Raw genomic sequence first — 20,814 nt, 5'->3', positions numbered from 1 at the left:
GGATTTCCGGGTGAAATCGTGACACACTTTCGTCTTTCGTAGGCGGTGGTGGTTGTTACAAAAGGTAACTTCGAATGTAGCGTGAAATCTGCAAAAAAAATTCTGAAATTTGAATGGATAACACAAAAATTGAATAGTTTACGTCAATAAAAAAGAAAAAAATGAAGCCAATGTGTCTCGAACCTAGGACTTAGAGCAGCAATCCCACTGTTTATCCCATTACACTACATGCATCTCTCACTTCAGTGAATGAGATCATCTATATGATAACTTTTTCCCCATTATATTCTTGTGGAAAAGTGACAAATAGCAACTTTGACCCTCTCTCGTGGACAAATTTATAAAATGATGCTCAATATACATAGTGCCTGAAACAAAATAAATATTTATTTGAATTGAAATTCTGAAATTTTGACAATTTTTTGCTGTTTTTCCACGCGAAATCAGATGAAATATTGAAGGAAAATACGAATGTACACTATGAACACATTATTATTTTCAAACGATACCTTTGATTTCTGGAAAAATGTAATAATAAATTTGGTTAGATTAACCTAAATAAGTGTAACTTCAATTTGCTATAATTATAATAGAAATTACCATCTTTTGTACATGCTGTTGAGAAAAATAATGATGAATTAAAAATCCTCCATCCAAACTTAATTAATTATAGATCCCATTAGTAGTATACAAAAAACTTATTTGATAAAATCTGAAAATAGTCTCAAAAATTATAATTTTATGGTTTTCACGTTCAGTTGTTTGATTTTTTACAAATTGAATATAAAATTAACAAGTTGACAATGCATATTTTATTAAAATTACTTTGCAATAAATAAACATACTATGTAATTAAGTTAATATCGAATAATTTTCATATATTTATTGTATTATATATCTAAAAAAGAATTTAATTGGTATTCAAATATTATATATCCATGGAATTAATATAAGTGTAAAGAGATATAACAGCCTTTTGCAAGTATTACCGAAATTTCGCAAATACAATTTAAAAGGCTTATATGAGATTTTGCTAGTAATATATTATATCGGATTGAATTCATAAATATAATCCATTGTTTTCTCCAGTCAAAAAGTTTCCTTTTTTTATCATTTCTCAAATAAATTTACAATTTTGTATTATCCAATACAAATATATTGAAAGAAATGTCAAGGCACGATGGCCGAGTGGTTAAGGCGTGGGATTAGAGTCCCCATGGGCTTGTCCCGCATCAGTTCAAATCTGGTTCGTGTCGTTTTTTGCTTTTTATCTTGTTTGGGAAGCTTCACATAGAATGAGAACAACAAAGTCCATATTTTTTCCCCTAAAGATTGTTTTAGCATTTACCAAAAGACATAAGACAAAATAGTTTTTAATCTTAATTATAATACTGTTGCTTGTTTTGTATCAAGAAACATACATATTGAGCTATTTGAAAACTTATGATATTTGTTTAGAAGAAAACTTCAAATGACAACAACTAAGAAAATTAGTACAATGGAACCAAAACGAAAACTGTTGACTGTAACAGTCAATATCAAAACAAATTATTCTTGACACTAAAACACAAATGAATGTAGTAAAGTTTCGAAGAAGAAACAAAACACTACTCACTGCGGATAATCAAAAACATTAACCAACATACAGTGGAAAATGTTAGAAATACGAAGATGTAAAACTGACATATAAAATACAGCAACAACACATCACACATAACATTTATCAAACAAAAGGTTGCAAACATTTTAATCAAGAAAACCTCAAATAAGTCACCACAGAACAGTCCTAATCTAGCCGTAGCGTCAAATTATCCCTCCTAAAGACCTTTTTCAAGCATATCTCCTTCCCCGCAACTCTCATTATCTTTTCTTTTTTCTTAATAAATATTTCAAATCTAGTTTGTGTCGTTTTTTTGCTTTTTATCAAGTTGGCAACACTTGAGATAGAATTCGCACACCTAAATCTATATTTTTTCTAGGGATTGTTTTGTATTTACCAAAATGCATAAGACAAAAATGATTTAGTCTAATCAAAATAAGCGAGTTAATTCAACAACATTATTAACATGTTAAACAGGAAGGAACAGTCTTAAAATCCAATGCATATGAACACAACACACAATGGAATCTAAAAAATGAGGATCAAGTAGAAACATTAATAACAAAACTCGAATATTATCGAACAAAATTTCATGTTATTATTATGTAGAATGAATCGAATGCTGAAAATACAAAAATCACACAAAATAAGCGAGGTATTTTCAGAGAACAAAATAACACACAAATCAATATCAAAACATTAAAGAATATAAAGTAACTAATCAGTTTATTGATAAGAAGAAGTAAACCTCCAACTAATCATAAACAATGGTTCGCAAAATACCACAACAAGCAAATCACCTTACACATTATCCAAAGCATGCTTTGCGCATCACATCTTTCCACATATAAATCCTTTCAAAAGTATATCCTCCATCCACTGCCTTTTGATGTTTTATCTTTTCCTATTCAGAAAAAAATAGTTCAAATCAAGTTGGTATTGCTTTTGCTTGTTATCAAACATAAAACTGATAAGCGAATATTGAACTCTGTAAACATATATTTTTGGGGCGACAACTTTAATGGTTATCAAGTGATATCAGGTTGAATCATTCTTTGAGCTTTGTTTTTGAGTTATTACATGTTCTATATACGAATAGTTCTTATTTGAAAATATTGAATTATAGATTTTATAAAAGAAAGAAAACATTACGAAAAAAAAAGTTATTCTATTTGAAGTTTTTTATCTTTCATATTCATAGCAGTGAAATTTGGAAGATAGAGTTGTATTTATGAAAAAGAATGAGAGATAATATATTTTAAAATTCAATAGAAAAATAAGGAAGTAATTAAGGATTAATACACATTTGAAAGGAATGTCAAGGCACGATGGCCGAGTGGTTAAGGCGTGGGATTAGAGTCCCCATGGGCTTGTCCCGCATCAGTTCAAATCTGGTTCGTGTCGTTTTTGCCAGCTGTTCAATATTTTTTTTGTTAGTTGATTGAAATTAAACATATTCTCATTCATTAATTTATAGCAAACTATGCATTTTAAAATCAATATGTTTTTCTCAAAAACAATTTCATTCAGAAAAAATAAACTTGTTAACTTTGAGAAGACAATTGACCATTCAAGTATTGAAATATTAAAAAATTCAAAGTAAGCAAAAAACGACACGAACCAGATTTGAACTGATGCGGGACAAGCCCATGGGGACTCTAATCCCACGCCTTAACCACTCGGCCATCGTGCCTTGACATTCCTTTCAAATGTGTATTAATCCTTAATTACTTCCTTATTTTTCTATTGAATTTTAAAATATATTATCTCTCATTCTTTTTCATAAATACAACTCTATCTTCCTTATTAATTTAATTTGTGATGAATATAGATTTAATCAGACAATAATTTTTTTAATTTATAAATTTGTCAAATTTTTTTTTTGAATTGAAAAATAGTTTAGCAATGTAATAAATCCCAAACATTATAAAATCCATCAAGGTATTCCACCCAAAAAAGGATTTAAGCATTGACAGAAGAACTATTTTATCCAAAACACATTTAATTAATTAAATTCTTACGTATAGTTACTTTGTCTGGTATAGTTTTTGAAAATCAGCCTTTTAAGAGATGAGAATTTCATATATGATACTATACATCTATGTGAATGATAAATTAAACTAACAGTGCTGGGAAAGACCAGTAATTTTTTTTTTCATATGACATGTATGGTATCGTAAATTTTCTTTCAAAAATATACATTTCCGATAAAAGTTATGAAAAAATGGTACATAAATCTTTCATAGGTGTTAATTATAGATGTGAAAGAAACCTTATAAAAATGTTCTGAAAGTTTTGAAAAACTATTAGATATAAATTCATAACCACCAATTACAAAACTATTTATCACTTCCAAAATTAAAAGTTCACAAATTTTGTATTCAAAATTTAAAATGCTAAAATGTGAATCTTTTTAGGATATCTCTAATAGACAACATTTCTCGAATTTTACGTTTATTTTTTTTTGAACCATTTTTTACATGCCGAAATTTCTGATAGAAATTGTATCATACATCATATTTTAATTCACTTCAAACTTTTTGAGGTTGCTAAAATTTGAGAGTGGCAAAGATCGCTTATTATCATACCATTCTTAGAGTCACATATCATCTAATTTTTTAACTTTTCAGATAATCATTATTCAATTTTGTAAAAATTTTTAAGATGTCTGATGTTTTTATGATTAATAGGAGAATTCAAGAATGCGTTGATTCGTACTACAAAAGTGACCTAACTCCGCTCAATGGATTTATTAATGACTGCTTCAAAAAACTTGATGACAAAAATATTTTCAAACTTAAATTACTTATCGAAAGGCTTGAAGACGGAATATTTTGGAATGGAGTTAAAAATTGCTGCCTGTTCGACGAGTTTTCTGTTTCAACAACGATTCAAAACTACAACCAAATCAAATTTCCTTCGACGGCCACTCTTTTCAACGTATTAGATTTCATTGCTACTGTTTCCAAATGTAATCCAATGCAAATCGCATTATCATTAGCCGGAAAAGACATTGATTTAAATAAGAATGTTTCTTTATTTCCTCAAATAGATTATAAAATCAATCAAATATCTCCTCCATATATCAAGCCAATAACTGAACTTCCGAATATTGCAAATTCACTTTATTTAGACAAAGACAAACTAAATAAATTATATGCTTTCATGAAACAAGGAAATGAAAACGCCTATCATATATTAAACAAATTACCAACAGTTGAAGATGAAATTAAAGCCATGAGTGCATGCAAATCATACAACGATCTCTTCCCAGAAACAAACAAAGCATTAATTCTTTACAGATTGAACTTTCTCGGCTTGCAATTACAACATAGACCTGATGATATCATGGAACTATCAAAGAGGTTGTGGGATTCATACATGGTAAGGCTTGCTCTTAGAGCAAAATTTTCAAAAAACAATGATGATATATTATTAGCTATTTTAGTTGCAGAAAGAGTTATATTACTATCAGATCCGAATACAACAGCAAGAATCCTTATCGAAGATAACGCTAGAGAGCTTGCAGATCTGATTTACCAAAAAAGAGAAAATGAAAATATAGTTTATCATCTTTTAAACATCATAAAGGCAGCAAGACCATCAAACTTATGCCAATACGGTTCATTTCTTGACTTCTTTTTGTACGAAACGTCAGATGACCGACCAAAAATTATTAATATCTTGACAGAGATAAGTAATTTACAAATAATAGCCCCAGCAATCGACTATTGCTTTATCAACATGGAGCAATGCATGATTAAGGATGCAACTTTTCTTTCTCTTCTTTTGCCATATATCAGCTTTTTGACAGAAAATCCGAAATTCCTGTTGAATATGATGCTGACGTATATGTATAAATTTATTCCTGACCCCGCTAATAAATCTGACGCTTATCGTCCGCCAACAGAGCACTTTGTCGAATTGTTCGTCATCACATTGGACAAAATCCTCGACGATGTGCAAGACCAATTCATAGAGAATGCGAAACAGACTGTTTTGGAGTTTTTCGGAAACAAAATTTTATTTTCGGAATTGAAAACTTTCCCGATTAGCGATACAGTCATTGATTTAGTATTAAAGCTCATAAATAGTGACAATTGCCACTCAATTTCAAGGTGCGCCGATAGAATTTGCAAAGCAAAATTAGAAATTCTCTACAAGTTCTCAAAATTTTCAGAATTGATGACCACTATTAAGAAATATACCAAACATGAGGTCAAATTCTACCCAGCTCCAACGAAAAGTACGTTTGAAAGTTCGAAAGATGATATCAAACGGAATTCTGACAAAATGGACTTCGCAAAGCAATATTATGATATGCTACTTAAAGGGAATTTGAAGGACATCGATTACGTCGAAACAATGATTTTTAATTTGAAAAATGAAAAAGCACAAGAGTTCGCTGACCGTTTTGTTGCACTCTGCAAAGAGAAATTCCCTGATAATCTAGAGCGCAGATACCAAAACTGGTTCAATGCTTTGGTAAATCTGCTGAACGATCAAAAAAGAACGATAGTTAAGAATTCTTTGTTTGACCTTTTTCCTTACATGAAGGAAACAAAGGAAATTTTTAAGATTGCTCTGTATAACATACAAAGAGTGTTTGAGTTATGCGAAAAGGGACAAACAGCATTGACTATTATCTATTTTGAGTTACTTAGAAAGCTTTATTCCCTTGATCACTTCGAAGATCTTTTGACATCAAATATTGAATCAATTTTATCGTTCATTAGCCTTCCAAAGGTGTTTTTACACCAGTTAACATTATTCTTAGATGATATTTTCTCAGGATCGGCCGAATTCTATCAGAAATTCTTTGATAAATTTAAGTTTGGTTATATCTTAAATTTATTCAACGAAATAACCATAGAAGATCCAGATACACAATTGCTCATATCACTTTTCTTGGCAAAGATCGTTCCACAGTCAGATTTTGTCAAATTCTTGGATTCTACTTATATGAAGACATTATGTCTGCTTTTACATGACGAGAACATTAGTATCACTATATACTCAAGACTTAAGAATAATGTTCAAATTATTGGACAATCTCAAAATATTATGAGTTATTTGTTGATAGATAAGGAAATACAGAACCCATCCTTATATTTCATTGTTATTTGTACATTAATACTTGAGAATTATCCAGATTTAATTGATAATTTCATTCAAAAACAATTATATTTAATTATTTACACAAAAATTGTAGATTATTGTCTCCATAAGACACCTGAAGTCACAACTGTATATTTCTACTCCCTCTGCGACTTCCTTTTGGTATTTAACACCAGATTCCACACAAGATTCTTCTCAAACACACATTCAAACGGAAACAGCTTCTTAAGAATCCTTGGCAGTGAATACCAACAAAATCCAGCGTTTCCAACAGAACTAATCAACTTTGCCATACAAAGTGAAGGAGAAACAGCATCAAGATTGTTGGATTTGCTTTTTTCATTCGCAATATTGACGTATTCGATCATTGATGCAATTTCTTTTGCAATTCCAAGTGGTTTTGTCACAAAATTTTCAAGATTTGAAGATCAATGTCAAAAAGCAGCGGAATTACTTTGTTTTTGCCTCCAAAACTCATCTGAACCAGGAAAAGCAGCAACAATACTTAAGATGCAAGTGAATTCCGTTGTTGACAACCCAGAAAAATTTATATCAGATTTATCTTATGTTTATGAGCCTTTCTTTGATAAGAAGAAAGGTGTTCCAGCATTTATTGGACCGGATGATGCCATTGATATCATTCTTCTTTGGTCAAATTGTCCTCTTTCCATTTCTTCCCCAATGTTGTTTTTAATTACACATAAAAAGTTCTTCCATGGTCCGAATTACAACGTATGGATACACAACATCTCTGATATCATCGATGTAACCAGCCAGGCAAAGAATTACAGTATAAAATACCTTCATAACCTGTATATTTTCAGACAGAGGCTATCAGAGAGGTTTGGAATATTGTTTGGACCATTTAAAATCGAAGAACAGTTCTATAACCAGATTCAGAATATTAACTCTGAAAGATCTAACCAAGTAATCACCATGTTTATTAAAAAATAAAGATATTATGTTTTTTCATGTTAATTATATCATTATCTTTTTTCATAGACCAAAAATTTTAATATGTTCAGCATAATATTGAATGATTGATTTAAAAAACAATAATTTTGAGCAATAGAAGAGCCAAAATATAAAATCTCTGAAATTTGGAATTTGGAGCATCTATTAATGAAGCTTTTATAGTTTTTGTGGATTCATTTCCCAAAGATATGGTCAAAATGATATATTCTATTGGTATGAGTGAAACCAAAGAGTGAACACCTAAGACAACATATCTATTTCTATGACCTGTGAGGATAATTGCTGAATGCTGAATTGGAATTTCTCCAAGTTTATTCATTTCGCAATTTCTTTTTGATTATCATGATGTTTTCATATTCAAGATTATTGTTTCGGATTGTAACGATAACAAAATCTTAAAATTTAACGATTATTTTCTATTCAAAAGTTTACCACAGTCAAATGTTTACCCTTCTTCTTGCAGTTGCACTTTCTCAAGAAGCTCAGGCTGCAGCTCCAGCTCCAGCCCAGAAACAGGAAGAACAACCAAAATTCTTCAATAAGGACAAGGATGTTAAGGAAGATTTAAAGAAGAAAGTTGATCCTTATATCAAGGCTATTTCCAAGTTGGTTTCTGACAAGGTTGATCTCTCCGATTCCGGCCTTAACACAACTAAGATCATGGAGGAATTCGATGAAAAGGTTAACGAGAAGATTGATGAGTTTGCAGAAAAGCTCAAGAAAGACTCAAAGGAAATCAAGCACAAGGCTAAGAAGGAACTCAAGAGATTCGGAAAGAAGCTCGGCAAGAAGGCTAAAAAGGCTTTCAAGGATCTCTTGAAAGATGAATAAATGTTCTTATTTATCGTAAACATATTTAAATTACTAAGGTAAGTTTTTTTTTAACTTCGGGATTGCTTTTCCCAAAGCTAATCATACCTCGTTATATTCAACAACATAATATTCGATGAACAGTAAATTTGGAGTGAAATTTCTATTCTTATATACTAAGTTAAGGTGTGATTTAAAGTAATTCATCTAAAAATTAATTTCATCATTAAGATTTAATTCATGGCTATTTTGAGTTTGATATATTTGCAAATAAAACAAATTAGTAAAATGTAGTAGGAACCATTGGAAGTTTTGTAGATTTTTCATATTTTTGAAATTTCAATCTTGATATATTGTAGTGAGGAATTTGCAGATTTCAACTGTAATAAACAGAAATTCATCAAAAGTGACAGCTCTCAATTTTTTGAGATTTGTAAATTCTAAATTGAATGAGAAAAATGAAATAATACTAAGCATAATACAATATTCTAGATTTAATTATAATTAGGAAAAAGTTAGTTTTGAGAGTACTTTTCATAGGCATATAGAATGAAATCTTCTGAAAAATAATATTCCCACTCATTATATTCGTAAATTTTGAGGTTTATCCTTCGCTTTTAAGATCATTGAATTTGATTTTTATATAAAATAGTTATATATTAGAAAATAATATGAGTTTATGTGATATTATTTTTCAGAAGATTTTGTGTTCTTCTTCAAAATTTTATTTTTTTATTAAAAAGAATCTTTACAAAATATACATTTACTTTAATTAATATTTAAAAACGTGCTCTATCAAAAGTTCCAAAAATTCAATATTTTAGCTTTTCTGAGGTGTCACTTTTGATGAATTTCTGTTTACAACACAACTTAATAAAGCCACTTCCATGAAACTGGCCAATGGATTTATCCGAAATTTTTTTCAGAATTTTTGTAAAGTTGTGTAGTCGTAAAAATCAAATCAGGAAATGAATCTGAATTTCGAATATATTGCTGCTCATATCAGCGATTATATTAATAATGAAAATTTCTTCGATACATTTGAGATCGAAGATATCAAAACAATCATGAAACATTCAAAATTGACAACACAACAGTACATTTCTCTTCTCAAACAATCAACTACCACTCTCGATGCCAAGCAATTATATTTCTGTACACGAAAAGCAAAAGTTACTGTCCAAAACGCTGGAGAAGCAGTTTCAATTCTTAATTCTGTCAAACGATACATGAAATTTAATATATTTGATGGTATCATTGATATTTTAAATAATACAGATAAACAAATACGTGATTTTACTGAAAAATCCAAAAGCTTCAAAATCAAACGACTGAAAATCAAAATCCTTTTGGAAAGTATTTAACTAAAATCTCAGAACTTAAGAAATCTAGTGATTTTGATAGTGTTTATAAGTTCTTTGAAGAACTTTCTTCGAAAGGGAATCAACTAATTATTTCACAAGCATGTGAAGAAGGACTTTGGGAAACGAAGGGACAGTATGGAAAGAATGTTTTTCATATGGCAAGTCAAAACGGAAATCTCAAACTTGTTAAATCACTCATCATATGCATGTGTGATAAGGAAACAAGGAGTAATGATGACTTTACTCCACTCTTTTTAGCATCAAGAGAAGATCATCTTGAAGTTGTTCAATATCTTATCTCAGTTGGAGCTAATAAAGATGCAAAGGATGAAGATGGAAATACTCCACTCATTTGGGCAGCAAATAATGGTCATCTTGAAGTTGTTAAATATCTTGTCTCAGCTGGAGCTGATTATTTTATTGAAAATAATAAGGGATGGACTCCAGAAATGGTTTCAGAAGGTCAAGTAAGAGAATATCTGGAATCTCTTGGAGGCGGAATGAGCTTGAAACCAGAAGCATTATTGAAATATCAGGATATCAATGATATGTGAAATTACTTATACTCCAATTGATCTCTTAAAATAAAAGAATTATTTGAAATTTTCAACATGTGTTTCTTTCAAATATTTGAATAAACATTTCCATCAATATTATTTATAAAAATTATACTCCCATCTATAGATAATAAATCATAAAAAATTTTCAAGCATTAGCATGAAAAGGAGCTATTGCTGTAATAGATAGAATATTTGACACATCTTTACACTGTTACTAATAATACTTGAGATGGAAAAGTTTTGTTTTGTGAAAATTCAATTTTTACAATAAAAAAAATTCGTTTTTTTGATTCAACAACTTTATCACTCAGAGCTACTGTTTTCCACTGCAATATATTTCAAAAATATGAATGATGAAAGCATCATAGATTTTCTTATATTGAATTTTACACATTCATTGATATTCCTTATACCTACAATGAAATATTTTTATAATGTGAATAAGTCAAAAGAAATACCTATGTATAAAGCTTAAATAACATTATGGCTTCAAAGGATTTAAAGCTGTAATAATTTTTTACGTGAGTAATATGACATAATGTTATGCAACCACAAATTTTAAATTGTATTTTACAAATATAGAATTAGCAGAATCTTGAAATAGCCCAAGGAAATAGTATTTTGGGCTCTATATATACATATTAGCATTTTATGTAGTGATTAGTCTCTAATTGTGAGCTCTTAATTCTTGTTTCAAGATGAATTAACAGCAAATAAACATTTTCTTTCTTTTTTTATATTCTTAAAAAGTGACAATAATAATAAATGCTGTTTTTATTTACAAATCTATGCTTCTTTGAAGTTGTGAACAACCAAAACCAAGTATTCATCAATTTCTATCGTCCTTATTTGTAAACTTTTAAAAATTTGAGACATTACAGGACCTCTTCAAATTGATCTCCGAATTCAAAGGTTTACAAACAGTTGATCGCTTTTCATTTTAATCTTATGTCTAAGAAAGGAGGTAAGAAGGGCCAAAAGCCACAAATGGAAGACGATGATGAACAAATGGCTTTCCTCATGGCCGCTGCAGCAGCTAACAAGGCAAAAATCGAAGAAAAGATCAAAGAATCACAGATTCCAGATGAAGTCTTCAAAGATTTACCCGAACCACCAATGAATACTCACAAGGATAAGCCATTCGAAGAGAGATATACTATTAAATACCCAGATGAAATGCTCGCAAAGATACAAATAGATCATGCTGCCGAAGAAAGACTTACTGAGCTCAAGGAAACACTTCCATACTTCCGTGAGGGTGGTATTGTCCACAATTCCGTCAGTGAATGGGCTCTTAACAGCGGAATCATCGCTCCAGGTGTCAATTTGAACGATATGTGCGCTAGAATCGAAGAAGGTGTACGTAGAATGGTTAACTTCGAACCACCAGTCCGTGGTTTGGCCTTCCCATGCGGCTGCTCCATCAACAACTGCGCTGCACACTATTCTCCACTCCCAGGAGACACAAGAGTTCTTCAGAAGGATGATGTCATGAAGATTGATTACGGTGTAGCCATCAATGGATACATTATCGATAGCGCTTTCACAGTTTGCTTCGATCCAAGATTTGATTCACTTATTGAAGCATCAAAGAAGGCCACAGAGACAGCCGTCAAGATGGCCGGCCCAGAAGCCCGTATTTCCGAGATCGCTGACGCTATTGAAGAAGTTATTACATCATATTCATTAGAACTCAACGGAAAGACAATTCCTCTCAAGCCAGTCTACAATCTTACAGGTCACCAACTCGGCCAGTACGTCATCCACTGCGGAAAGTCCATCCCAATCTGCAAGAACAGCGGATCTACAGATAAAATGCTTCCTGGCGAAGTTTTCGCATGCGAAACATTCGCAACAACAGGAAATGGCATCGTTTTCGATGATGGCGTCACAAGCCACTTCATGACAAACAAGAAACCACCGAAACCAAAGAATGGCTCTGCTCAGAAGCTCCTTACATTGTTACAGGACAACTACAAGACAATGGCTTTCTGCCAGAGATTCATCGAAAGAGCCGGAGACAGAAGTTACACATTGACTCTTAATGAACTCGTCAAAGAAAAGGTTGTTGATCCATATCCACCGCTTTCTGATGTTGTTGGATCTTATGTTTCACAGCATGAACACACATTCTGCCTCTTAGAAGATCACAAGGAGGTACTCAGCTGCCCAGTTAATAAAATGTTTTAAAAATTTTTTTATAAAAAATTCTCTTTCATTGATTTCCAATTTTTATTCCTTTTGACTATTGAAATGCATTCAATTTTTGTGAAGATTCGGGTAAATAAATGAACAAATCTATTGAACCCATTATTTCTTTTTAAAAAATTCGGCATTTTTAAGGGTCCACGGTACATTATCGTTATCGTCTTTAACTTGAATCGATTTTTTGGAGCTTCTTGGCTAACAAAATCCAAAAATTATATTAAAAATAGTATACAAATATGATATCAAATCAGAATCTATAAATAGATATGGGCCTTTCCATATAAATTTTGAACATTAACGATAGCCTTCGCGTGGCCGGACCGTGGACCCTTAAGAAATAGTGATTTGGTGCATTCATCTCACAATGTTATCAAGTAAATTCAGCAACCAAGTACAAGTGATAAAAGTATATGAATCCAGTCTACTTTTTGAGAGGTCTTGTTATTAAAAATTATTTCGCAAGTATTTTCAAGAAGTTTTGCTTTTAAAAGGAATGGAACGATCCTTTCTGCATATTCAACTAATCTAACTATTAAAACAGCCGCTGAATTGCATATCTGCTTTGAATCAGATAAAATTAAATCAACTAAGAAAACGGGAGGCTTAAAATTCCATTCTCTATTATTGAGAGTTCTACTGTTTCTTTCAGAAGATGGACGTGGTAAAAATCGACTTTTTGAGATGGACTCATATAATTAATTGTATGATTTCCATCAAAAAGTCGAGGGTGTATTATTTTGCACCATATGAAAGAAGAATTTCGACTGTTTCTTTAGAATTATTTGTTGTTGCATTATGAAGAGCTTTGAATCCACTTTCATCCTTTTCATCGATATTTGCACCATGTGAAAGAAGAACTTCAGTTGTTTCTTTAGAATTATTTGTTGCTGCATGATGAAGAACTGTGTGTCCACATTCATCTTTTTCATCAATATTTGCACCATGTGAAAGAAGGAATTCGACTGTTTCTTTATTATTATCACGTGATGCAATATGAAGAGCTGCGTACCCATTTTCATTTTTTTCATCGATATTTGCACCATGTGAAAGGAAGTATTCGTAAATAGATGGAATATCAATCATTGTTGAATAAATAAAGCACCTGTTAACATCATTTGTTTGATCGAAATAAACTAATAATGCATCAAGATTATTATACATTCAGCAATAATTTAAATCGATCTCTATGTTGTATTCATTCATTAAGAATGTAACAAAATCAATGTTGTGTGAAATAATTGCACATTTCATGTAATATTCTTTTGGTGTTAGATATTTCAAGCATTCACTGATGATCTCTGGATTTCCTCCTAAAAATGAAAATTCTAGGCATTTTTGAGTAATTTCTGAGTTGAATTTCGTTCTTAATAACTTAAAACAATCAACAGATCCATGATAACAACATATTTCAAGTAATGAATATCCTTTATGATAATATGGATATATTTCACTTTTAAGTGTTTGATTTTTATCAAATCCATCTAATTCTGTGAATTGGATGAATCTTTCTAAGTTATTTTTCATAATCGCTCTGTAAATTGTATTTTCTGTATGAATTTCAAGGTTTTCTGAGCACAATTCTTCCATATCATAAGAATTGTCTAATTTAATTGCATATTCTTTATAAAACAGGGAGTTTAAAATACGTCTGATATTGCTGACCTCTTTGACATGATAATCATCAGATATGTGTTTAATAAGAGATAAATATGACTTTGCATAGCGATTATTATATTGGATGATATTTGAAATGTCTTTTATAATAGTTTTAGTGCGATATTTCATTGAATCAATAAATTTGGTTTTGATCATTTTGTAAATCGAGTTTAATTCTTCTTCATTTTCCGTTTTCAGTTGATACAATGTATTATATAAATTTATGTAGTCTTTGAAGATACTACTCAGTTCACTGTAGTTGTTTGGGTGAATGTCTTGATTAGACATTAAAAAATTTTAGCCGTTAGTTAAAAATTTGACACTTTACTAATGTAAACTTTGTAAAATAAAAATATTGAGAATGATAATAATTATATTTTATTACTTTAGCTAAAAATGCCCACCATGTGAATGAAGGAAATCATATATTTTACCATTAGCTAATGAATAAGATAGAGGGGTTTTCCCATCATTATCTTTTTCATTGATATTTGCACCATGTGAAATAAGAAGTTCGAATATTTCTTTACTATTAGATTCTATTGCATAATGAAGAGCGGTTTTCCCATCATTATCTTTTTCATTGATATTTGCACCATGTGAAATAAGAAGTTCGGCTATTTCTTTATTATTATTTTCTACTGCAATATGAAGAGCGGTTTTTCCATCATTATCTTTTTCATTGATATTTGCACCATGTGAAATAAGAAGTTCGGCTATTTCTTTTCTATTTTTTTCTGCTGCGTAATGGAGAGCGGTTTTTTCTAAGTAAGATTTTTCATTGATATTTGCACCATGTGAAATAAGAAGTTCGGCTGTTTCTTTTCTATTATATATTGCTGCATAATGGAGAGCGGTTTTTTAAATAAATCTTCTTCACTGATATTTGCACCAAAATGAAGAAAAAGCTCGACAATTTCTTTACTGCTATATTTGACTGCAAGATGAAGAGCTTTTTTCCCATTACGCCTTTTTGGAAATATAGTTGCGCCGTATGAAAGAAGAAATGCGACTATTTCTTTATTACTACTTCTTAATGCGTAATACAATGCTGTTTTTCCATATTTATCTTTTTCATTGATATATGCACCGTGAGGAATAAAAAGTTCCATTATTTCTTTTCTACAAAATTGAGCCGCATAATGAAGAACGGTTTTCCTGTCTTCATTTTTGAAATTCATATTTGCACCGCGGGAAAGGAAGTATTCACAAAGGGATGTAACATCGAACATTGCTGAATAAATAAAGCATTTGTTAATATCATTAGTTTTATCGAAATAAACTAAAAATGATTCAAGATTTTTATATAATCCACAATATTCTACATCGATCTTTATATTGTATTCATACATTAAGAATGTAACAAAGTCAATGTTGTGTGAAATAATTGCATACTTCATGCATTCATCACGTGGTTTCTGATATTTCAAACATTCACTCATGATCTCTGGATTTCCTCCTAAAAATGATAAATTGAGACATGTTTGAGTAATTTCTGAGTTGAATTTCGTTCTTAATAACTTGAAACAATCAACAGATCCATGATAACAACATAATTCAAGTAATGAATAACCTTTGTCAGAGTCTGGATATAATTTGCTTTTAAGTTCTTGATTTTTATTAAATCCTTCTCTTTCAGTGAATGGGATGAATTTTTCTATGTCATTAAACATAATTGCTCCATAAATTGTATTTTCTGATACAAATTTATCGAAATCAGAATATTTGTTTAATTGAATTTCATATTCTTTATAAAAATTGTGGTTAGAAATGTCTTTAATATCGTTGACCTCTGTTATATGATATTCATCATATAAACGTTCTGCAAGTTTCAGGTATGACTTTGTATAGCGGCTGTTATACGGAATGATATCCAAAATATTTTGTAGAATCCTTTGTGGAGAATGTTTATTTGAATCAATCAACTCTGTTTTAATTATTTTGTAAATCCTGTTTAATTCTTCTTCATTTTCTGTTTTTAACCGATACAACGTATTATATGAATCGATGTAGTAGTTATATGCACTTCGGAATTCACTGTATTTGTTAGGATCAATGTCTTTTTCGGACATTAATTTTTTTAAAATGGTAAATGACACGCTTAAATTATACACAATAGAGATCATTTAAGTTTAATTACATAGAAAAATTCATCTCATTCACTGAAGAAGAAGGATTTAAATAAAGTGTAATAATCGGTAGGGTGAATGTATAAACCTGCTACAATTCTTTAGGTAAAAAATCAAATTTGATATAATATAATTTGGAGACTCAGTTGGCTAGGCTTGCCCTTCCGGCAAGCCTAGCCAACTTCGACAAAATAAATATATTATGATTATAGGAAATGAGTTTAATCAAATAAATTTATTTGTGAGTGATTAATATTATATTTTAAAGATTATTATGTAAAATATAAGATAGACTTTTAGCCAAATCGAAGTAATTTAGAGAAAAATTTGAGATTTTAGAGATTTTTCAAATGAAATATTGAAAGCAAAGTATTTATTAAGAATTTGTTGTGAAATGAATGCGCTTCGGTAATACATTAGATCAGTATGATACTTGACAAAATTGGAGCTGAAGTTTGGTTCATAAATGAAGAATAGGTCTAATCTATAACAAAAGATTGTAATATATTTGAAAATTTAATAGTTTTATTTAGTAATTTGATATCGATGTGATCATAGATATTGATTTAAGTATTAAATTCGAAATTTTGTAATTTATATTGATATCTAAGAGCCCAAAAGTTAAATACTAATTAAGCATGTGATGACAAAGAACTTGCTAGAGATTAAAATCTAAAATCTTAGAATTTTTAAAATTAATTTGAAACTACATGAACATATTATGAGTCTTTTAAAGTATACTGGTACACCAATGAGCCATTAGATCAATGTAATGCATTAGAAGTTTGATTGAAAAGTCTGGTTAAGAAATAATGAAAATGTGCAATGAAAATCCAAAAACTAACACTTGACAACGATCAAGAACGAATTTAGATTCATTATCGATAATAACTTCTAAATAACCAATATTAGATGATTTGTTGTCAGTTTTTGATTAAAATTCCTCTCAATTTTTTTGATTGATATTTGGCCATATTTTAAAACATAAATCATTTTATAATAACCAAAATCTGAAATCTTTATAAACCTTTTTTCTGAACTTTTTCCAACTGCCACCCTGAAAAATTCAGCTCGCTTATCAATTGAATTAAAGGTGATAGAATTCTTGATGTTAGGATTTCAACTTGCTTCCGGCATTAATTCTCGCCTCCAGGCTCATGAGGAGAAGGCTTTCATCTCATGGATGCGCGAGACAAACCAGCTTTTCACAGGCGATGAATACCACGCACGTCTTGGTATCTGGATCAACAACAAGCGCTTCGTCCAGCAGCACAATGCCAAGGGCGAATTCCAGCTCTCAATGAACCATCTTGCCCACCTCACACAAGCTGAGTACAAGGCACTCCTTGGTTTCAAGGGTGTTTCCAAGGGCCAAACAGTCAAGGCTATGAACCTTAAGGACGATGTTCCAGACACAGTTGACTGGCGCCAGTCCGGACTTGTCAACCCAATCAAGAACCAGGGCAACTGCGGCTCTTGCTGGGCTTTCTCCACAATCCAGGCTCAGGAAGGTGTCTACGCCAAGAACCACGGCAACCTTTACTCCCTCTCCGAGCAGAACCTCGTTGACTGCGTTACATCATGCTCTGGCTGCAATGGTGGTTTAATGCACGAGGCTTACCAATATGTTATCGCTAACCAGCAGGGTCTCTTCAACCTTGAAGTTGACTACCCATACACAGCTAAGGACGGAACATGCAAGTTCGATGTTTCAAAGGGCTATGCTAAGGTTACAGGCGATTTCCAGGTTACACAGGGCGATGAGAACGCTCTTAAGGTTGCTTCCGCTACATATGGCCCAATCGCTATCGCTATCGATGCTTCCCACTTCACATTCCAGCTCTACCACTCCGGCATCTATGATCCATGGTTCTGCTCATCCTCCAACCTTGACCACGCTGTCGGCCTTATCGGCTACGGCACAGACAAGAAGGACTACTGGCTTGTTCGTAACTCATGGGGGACATCTTGGGGTGAGTCCGGCTACATCCGCATGGTCCGCAATAAAAACAACAAGTGCGGCGTTGCTACAATGGCTTTCGTCCCACAGGTTTAAACGTATTTAATTGATTGCGAAATTTCTTTTTTTTTAACTTTTTTTTTCATATCTCAGCAATTAACATATTCTCTATACTTGGTTGTTTTGATTTCTTTCATTATATTTTTCATTTTCAAACTTGAATTTTGATTTCATTCATATCTTATGTAAACAATTTGGACTAACCATTCCAATCTATTAAAAACACCAAATATTACACCTTTTTGACTCTTTTATTACAGTTTCTCTCGAATAATTCCAAAATTTAGATATAGAACCAAAGACAAACAAAGTAATACACATATATTATTAGCTATTGCTAATGTATTCACTGTTACAATATTTGTATTCATACCATTATATATACAATCAAAGAAGAAAGCAATTTTTCAATTCATTAAACCATATAAGCCCTGCAAATTTGAAACCCCCACAAACAGTTCATCTACAAAATACGATTCAATTTTCATTGCAACAACAAAATTTACTGATAGAGTTGCTTTAACTATCAGATCTTTAAGAACTGCAAAATGCAATGCTTCAATTTATATTTTCATTCCAGAGGATGTTGAAATACCATTTAAATTTCTTAATTTTGATGTCATTTTTGTTAAAATGTCAATTATTCCGCAAAATAAATCAAAATCTCCACACAAAATCCGTTGGGAATGGTACGATACATTTCTTTCTAATAAAACGTTGCAAATAAATAGGATCTTTCATGCAGACGCTTTCGATTCTTTCTTTTTTGGAGATCCATTTTCATTGATACCAAAAAATGATGAAATCTACTTCCAATCAGAAGATAAAGCAATCAAATCATGTCCATACAACAAACAATGGCTTTTAGATTGCCATCCAAACGTTACAAAAGAGTTTTTGAGAAATAAAATTTTATGCAGTGGATCTTTGGCGGGAGGAAGGGATCCTTTTCACAAATTCGTAAAAATGATGGTTTCTGCAGAAGAATGGCCGAAATGCTGGAAAAAAGGCTCAGATCAAGGAGATTTTAATTATATTTTGTGGAAAAACTATAATTCTTTCCCATATCATATTAATATAATGAACTGTTCTAGTGGATTCACAACTATGAACTATTGTATGAATAAGAGTCGGTTATTTAACTCTAAAAACCAACTCGTTGCAAAAGGTTCTGATAACCCTATAATTTATTCACATCAGTATAATAGGTATCAAGAAGTATTTGATTACATCAATACTCTATGTCCAAATTCATAAAAAATCATAATATAATTTTTCTCTTTTTGATAAGATTGTTTTCCAGATCTTTATAGTACTACTCCATACAATAATATTAATAAAATAAGCTAATTTATTAATGAAAGAATAAGGAATTTATTCGAGAATAATAACATTGGTCGTATAAATAATATAAAACGAATTTGATTATATCTGACGTTTTTCAAGCTCTGTGGGGTCCGTAAGAAGATGAATAATATTTCTGAGGCCTAAGATTGTATTATCTTCAAATTCTTCACTATCCATCTTGCCACTGCATTGGGTGATATCAGAATAAGCATGGGCGAAGTCAATAAGCGCAACTCTGATTGGTAAATCTTGATCTCCGTCATAAACTACCAAAAGTGATGCGCTATACAACCTGCTACCAGGATAAATTTCTTTGGTTTGAGTTAACTTAGTGATGACATCTTCTACCTTGTCCAAAAACTCTTGCTTGCGATTAACAGGAATGAATTTGTTCATTGTATCAATGAATGACTGTATTGGAGCCTTCTTACCGAAGTTCCTATCCCAGTGGTTAACTAAGTTTCCATCTTTTCTCATAGAAACGTCAATAATTCGGACTGCATATTTTGGTGTGGTACTCTTTGACATATTCTGCATCTGCTTACGCACCTTACTTTCTGAAACGCCGATTTCGAACGATCGAGTTCCTAATTTTAAGTCGGCAATACAAGGACTTGTCATACCAGCTGTAAGATCTTCAATCAGCAAGTATTCGTGCCCGTCAATTTGTGTGTTTCCGAAAAACCGAGGCAAGCAATCAGCAAGTGGCGTTTTTGTCATGATTGTATAAAAATTGTTTTCGTGCTCGAAAAGAGGTTTAGCTACGCAATCAATACCATGGTCTAAATTTTTAATTTTACATAATTGTCCATGACCTCCTCCTTGCGTATTTAAAGGATCGAGATCTGAGGAGGAAAAGCTATCTGAATTGCTTTCCATACTTTTGAAGATATCTATCGTCCAGACCTTCTAATTTTGATAATCTGATATTTAAATTGTTTATAAGATAAGGAATATTATATCTGAATTCGAAAAAAAATTGTAAAGAAAAATCACCGAAAGTTTGATCACATATTTTTTCTATTGT

The 20,814-nt window shown here is 31.2% G+C and overlaps 9 protein-coding genes and 3 non-coding genes across 12 annotated transcripts, besides 2 other annotated features; 7 read left to right on the top strand and 5 right to left on the bottom strand.

Moving 5' to 3' along the window:
• The first annotated feature begins 1,174 nt into the window (after nucleotides 1–1,174).
• On the top strand, nucleotides 1,175–1,256 carry TVAGG3_0358910. The gene has a single exon. It is a non-coding gene; the product is annotated as a tRNA-Ser (tRNA).
• Nucleotides 1,257–2,922: 1,666 nt separating this feature from the next.
• TVAGG3_0358900 lies at nucleotides 2,923–3,004 on the top strand. The gene has a single exon. It is a non-coding gene; the product is annotated as a tRNA-Ser (tRNA).
• Nucleotides 3,005–3,211: 207 nt separating this feature from the next.
• TVAGG3_0358890 lies at nucleotides 3,212–3,293 on the bottom strand. The gene has a single exon. It is a non-coding gene; the product is annotated as a tRNA-Ser (tRNA).
• Nucleotides 3,294–4,253: 960 nt separating this feature from the next.
• Nucleotides 4,254–7,924, top strand: TVAGG3_0358880 (uncharacterized protein; the record flags this gene model as incomplete). The annotated part of the gene is made up of 1 exon (XM_001323207.1): nucleotides 4,265–7,672. One exon carries the CDS (start codon nucleotides 4,265–4,267, stop codon nucleotides 7,670–7,672), a length of 3,408 nt encoding a protein of 1,135 aa, XP_001323242.1.
• A 65-nt stretch (nucleotides 7,925–7,989) lies between these two features.
• On the top strand, nucleotides 7,990–8,561 carry TVAGG3_0358870 (apolipoprotein family; the record flags this gene model as incomplete). Its single annotated transcript, XM_001323208.1, has 1 exon — nucleotides 8,135–8,524. The coding sequence occupies one exon, from the start codon at nucleotides 8,135–8,137 to the stop codon at nucleotides 8,522–8,524; it is 390 nt and encodes a 129-aa protein (XP_001323243.1).
• A 325-nt stretch (nucleotides 8,562–8,886) lies between these two features.
• Nucleotides 8,887–8,923: a mobile genetic element.
• A 408-nt stretch (nucleotides 8,924–9,331) lies between these two features.
• Nucleotides 9,332–9,369: a mobile genetic element.
• Nucleotides 9,370–10,022: 653 nt separating this feature from the next.
• TVAGG3_0358840 (ankyrin repeat protein family) lies at nucleotides 10,023–10,421 on the top strand (the record flags this gene model as incomplete). Its single annotated transcript, XM_001323209.1, has 1 exon — nucleotides 10,023–10,421. One exon carries the CDS (start codon nucleotides 10,023–10,025, stop codon nucleotides 10,419–10,421), a length of 399 nt encoding a protein of 132 aa, XP_001323244.1.
• A 935-nt stretch (nucleotides 10,422–11,356) lies between these two features.
• TVAGG3_0358830 (metalloexopeptidase protein) lies at nucleotides 11,357–12,656 on the top strand (the record flags this gene model as incomplete). Its single annotated transcript, XM_001323210.1, has 1 exon — nucleotides 11,376–12,617. The coding sequence occupies one exon, from the start codon at nucleotides 11,376–11,378 to the stop codon at nucleotides 12,615–12,617; it is 1,242 nt and encodes a 413-aa protein (XP_001323245.1).
• A 711-nt stretch (nucleotides 12,657–13,367) lies between these two features.
• On the bottom strand, nucleotides 13,368–13,796 carry TVAGG3_0358820 (proteasome regulatory particle assembly; the record flags this gene model as incomplete). The annotated part of the gene is made up of 1 exon (XM_001323211.1): nucleotides 13,368–13,796. One exon carries the CDS (start codon nucleotides 13,794–13,796, stop codon nucleotides 13,368–13,370), a length of 429 nt encoding a protein of 142 aa, XP_001323246.1.
• Nucleotides 13,797–14,579, bottom strand: TVAGG3_0358810 (protein of unknown function (DUF3447); the record flags this gene model as incomplete). The annotated part of the gene is made up of 1 exon (XM_001323212.1): nucleotides 13,797–14,579. One exon carries the CDS (start codon nucleotides 14,577–14,579, stop codon nucleotides 13,797–13,799), a length of 783 nt encoding a protein of 260 aa, XP_001323247.1.
• An 85-nt stretch (nucleotides 14,580–14,664) lies between these two features.
• Nucleotides 14,665–16,363, bottom strand: TVAGG3_0358800 (proteasome regulatory particle assembly; the record flags this gene model as incomplete). The annotated part of the gene is made up of 1 exon (XM_001323213.1): nucleotides 15,056–16,363. One exon carries the CDS (start codon nucleotides 16,361–16,363, stop codon nucleotides 15,056–15,058), a length of 1,308 nt encoding a protein of 435 aa, XP_001323248.1.
• A 1,129-nt stretch (nucleotides 16,364–17,492) lies between these two features.
• On the top strand, nucleotides 17,493–18,498 carry TVAGG3_0358790 (cysteine-type peptidase protein; the record flags this gene model as incomplete). Its single annotated transcript, XM_001323214.2, has 1 exon — nucleotides 17,529–18,476. The coding sequence occupies one exon, from the start codon at nucleotides 17,529–17,531 to the stop codon at nucleotides 18,474–18,476; it is 948 nt and encodes a 315-aa protein (XP_001323249.1).
• A 1,330-nt stretch (nucleotides 18,499–19,828) lies between these two features.
• On the bottom strand, nucleotides 19,829–20,672 carry TVAGG3_0358780 (inositol hexakisphosphate kinase; the record flags this gene model as incomplete). The annotated part of the gene is made up of 1 exon (XM_001323215.1): nucleotides 19,866–20,666. One exon carries the CDS (start codon nucleotides 20,664–20,666, stop codon nucleotides 19,866–19,868), a length of 801 nt encoding a protein of 266 aa, XP_001323250.1.
• Between the last annotated feature and the right edge of the window lie 142 nt (nucleotides 20,673–20,814).

Source organism: Trichomonas vaginalis, chromosome V (genome assembly GCF_026262505.1).
Source record: "Trichomonas vaginalis G3 chromosome V, whole genome shotgun sequence".
NCBI lineage: Eukaryota > Parabasalia > Trichomonadida > Trichomonadidae > Trichomonas > Trichomonas vaginalis.
The sequence above is the reverse complement of the archived record's forward strand: the minus strand, read 5'-3'. Positions and strand labels throughout refer to the sequence as shown.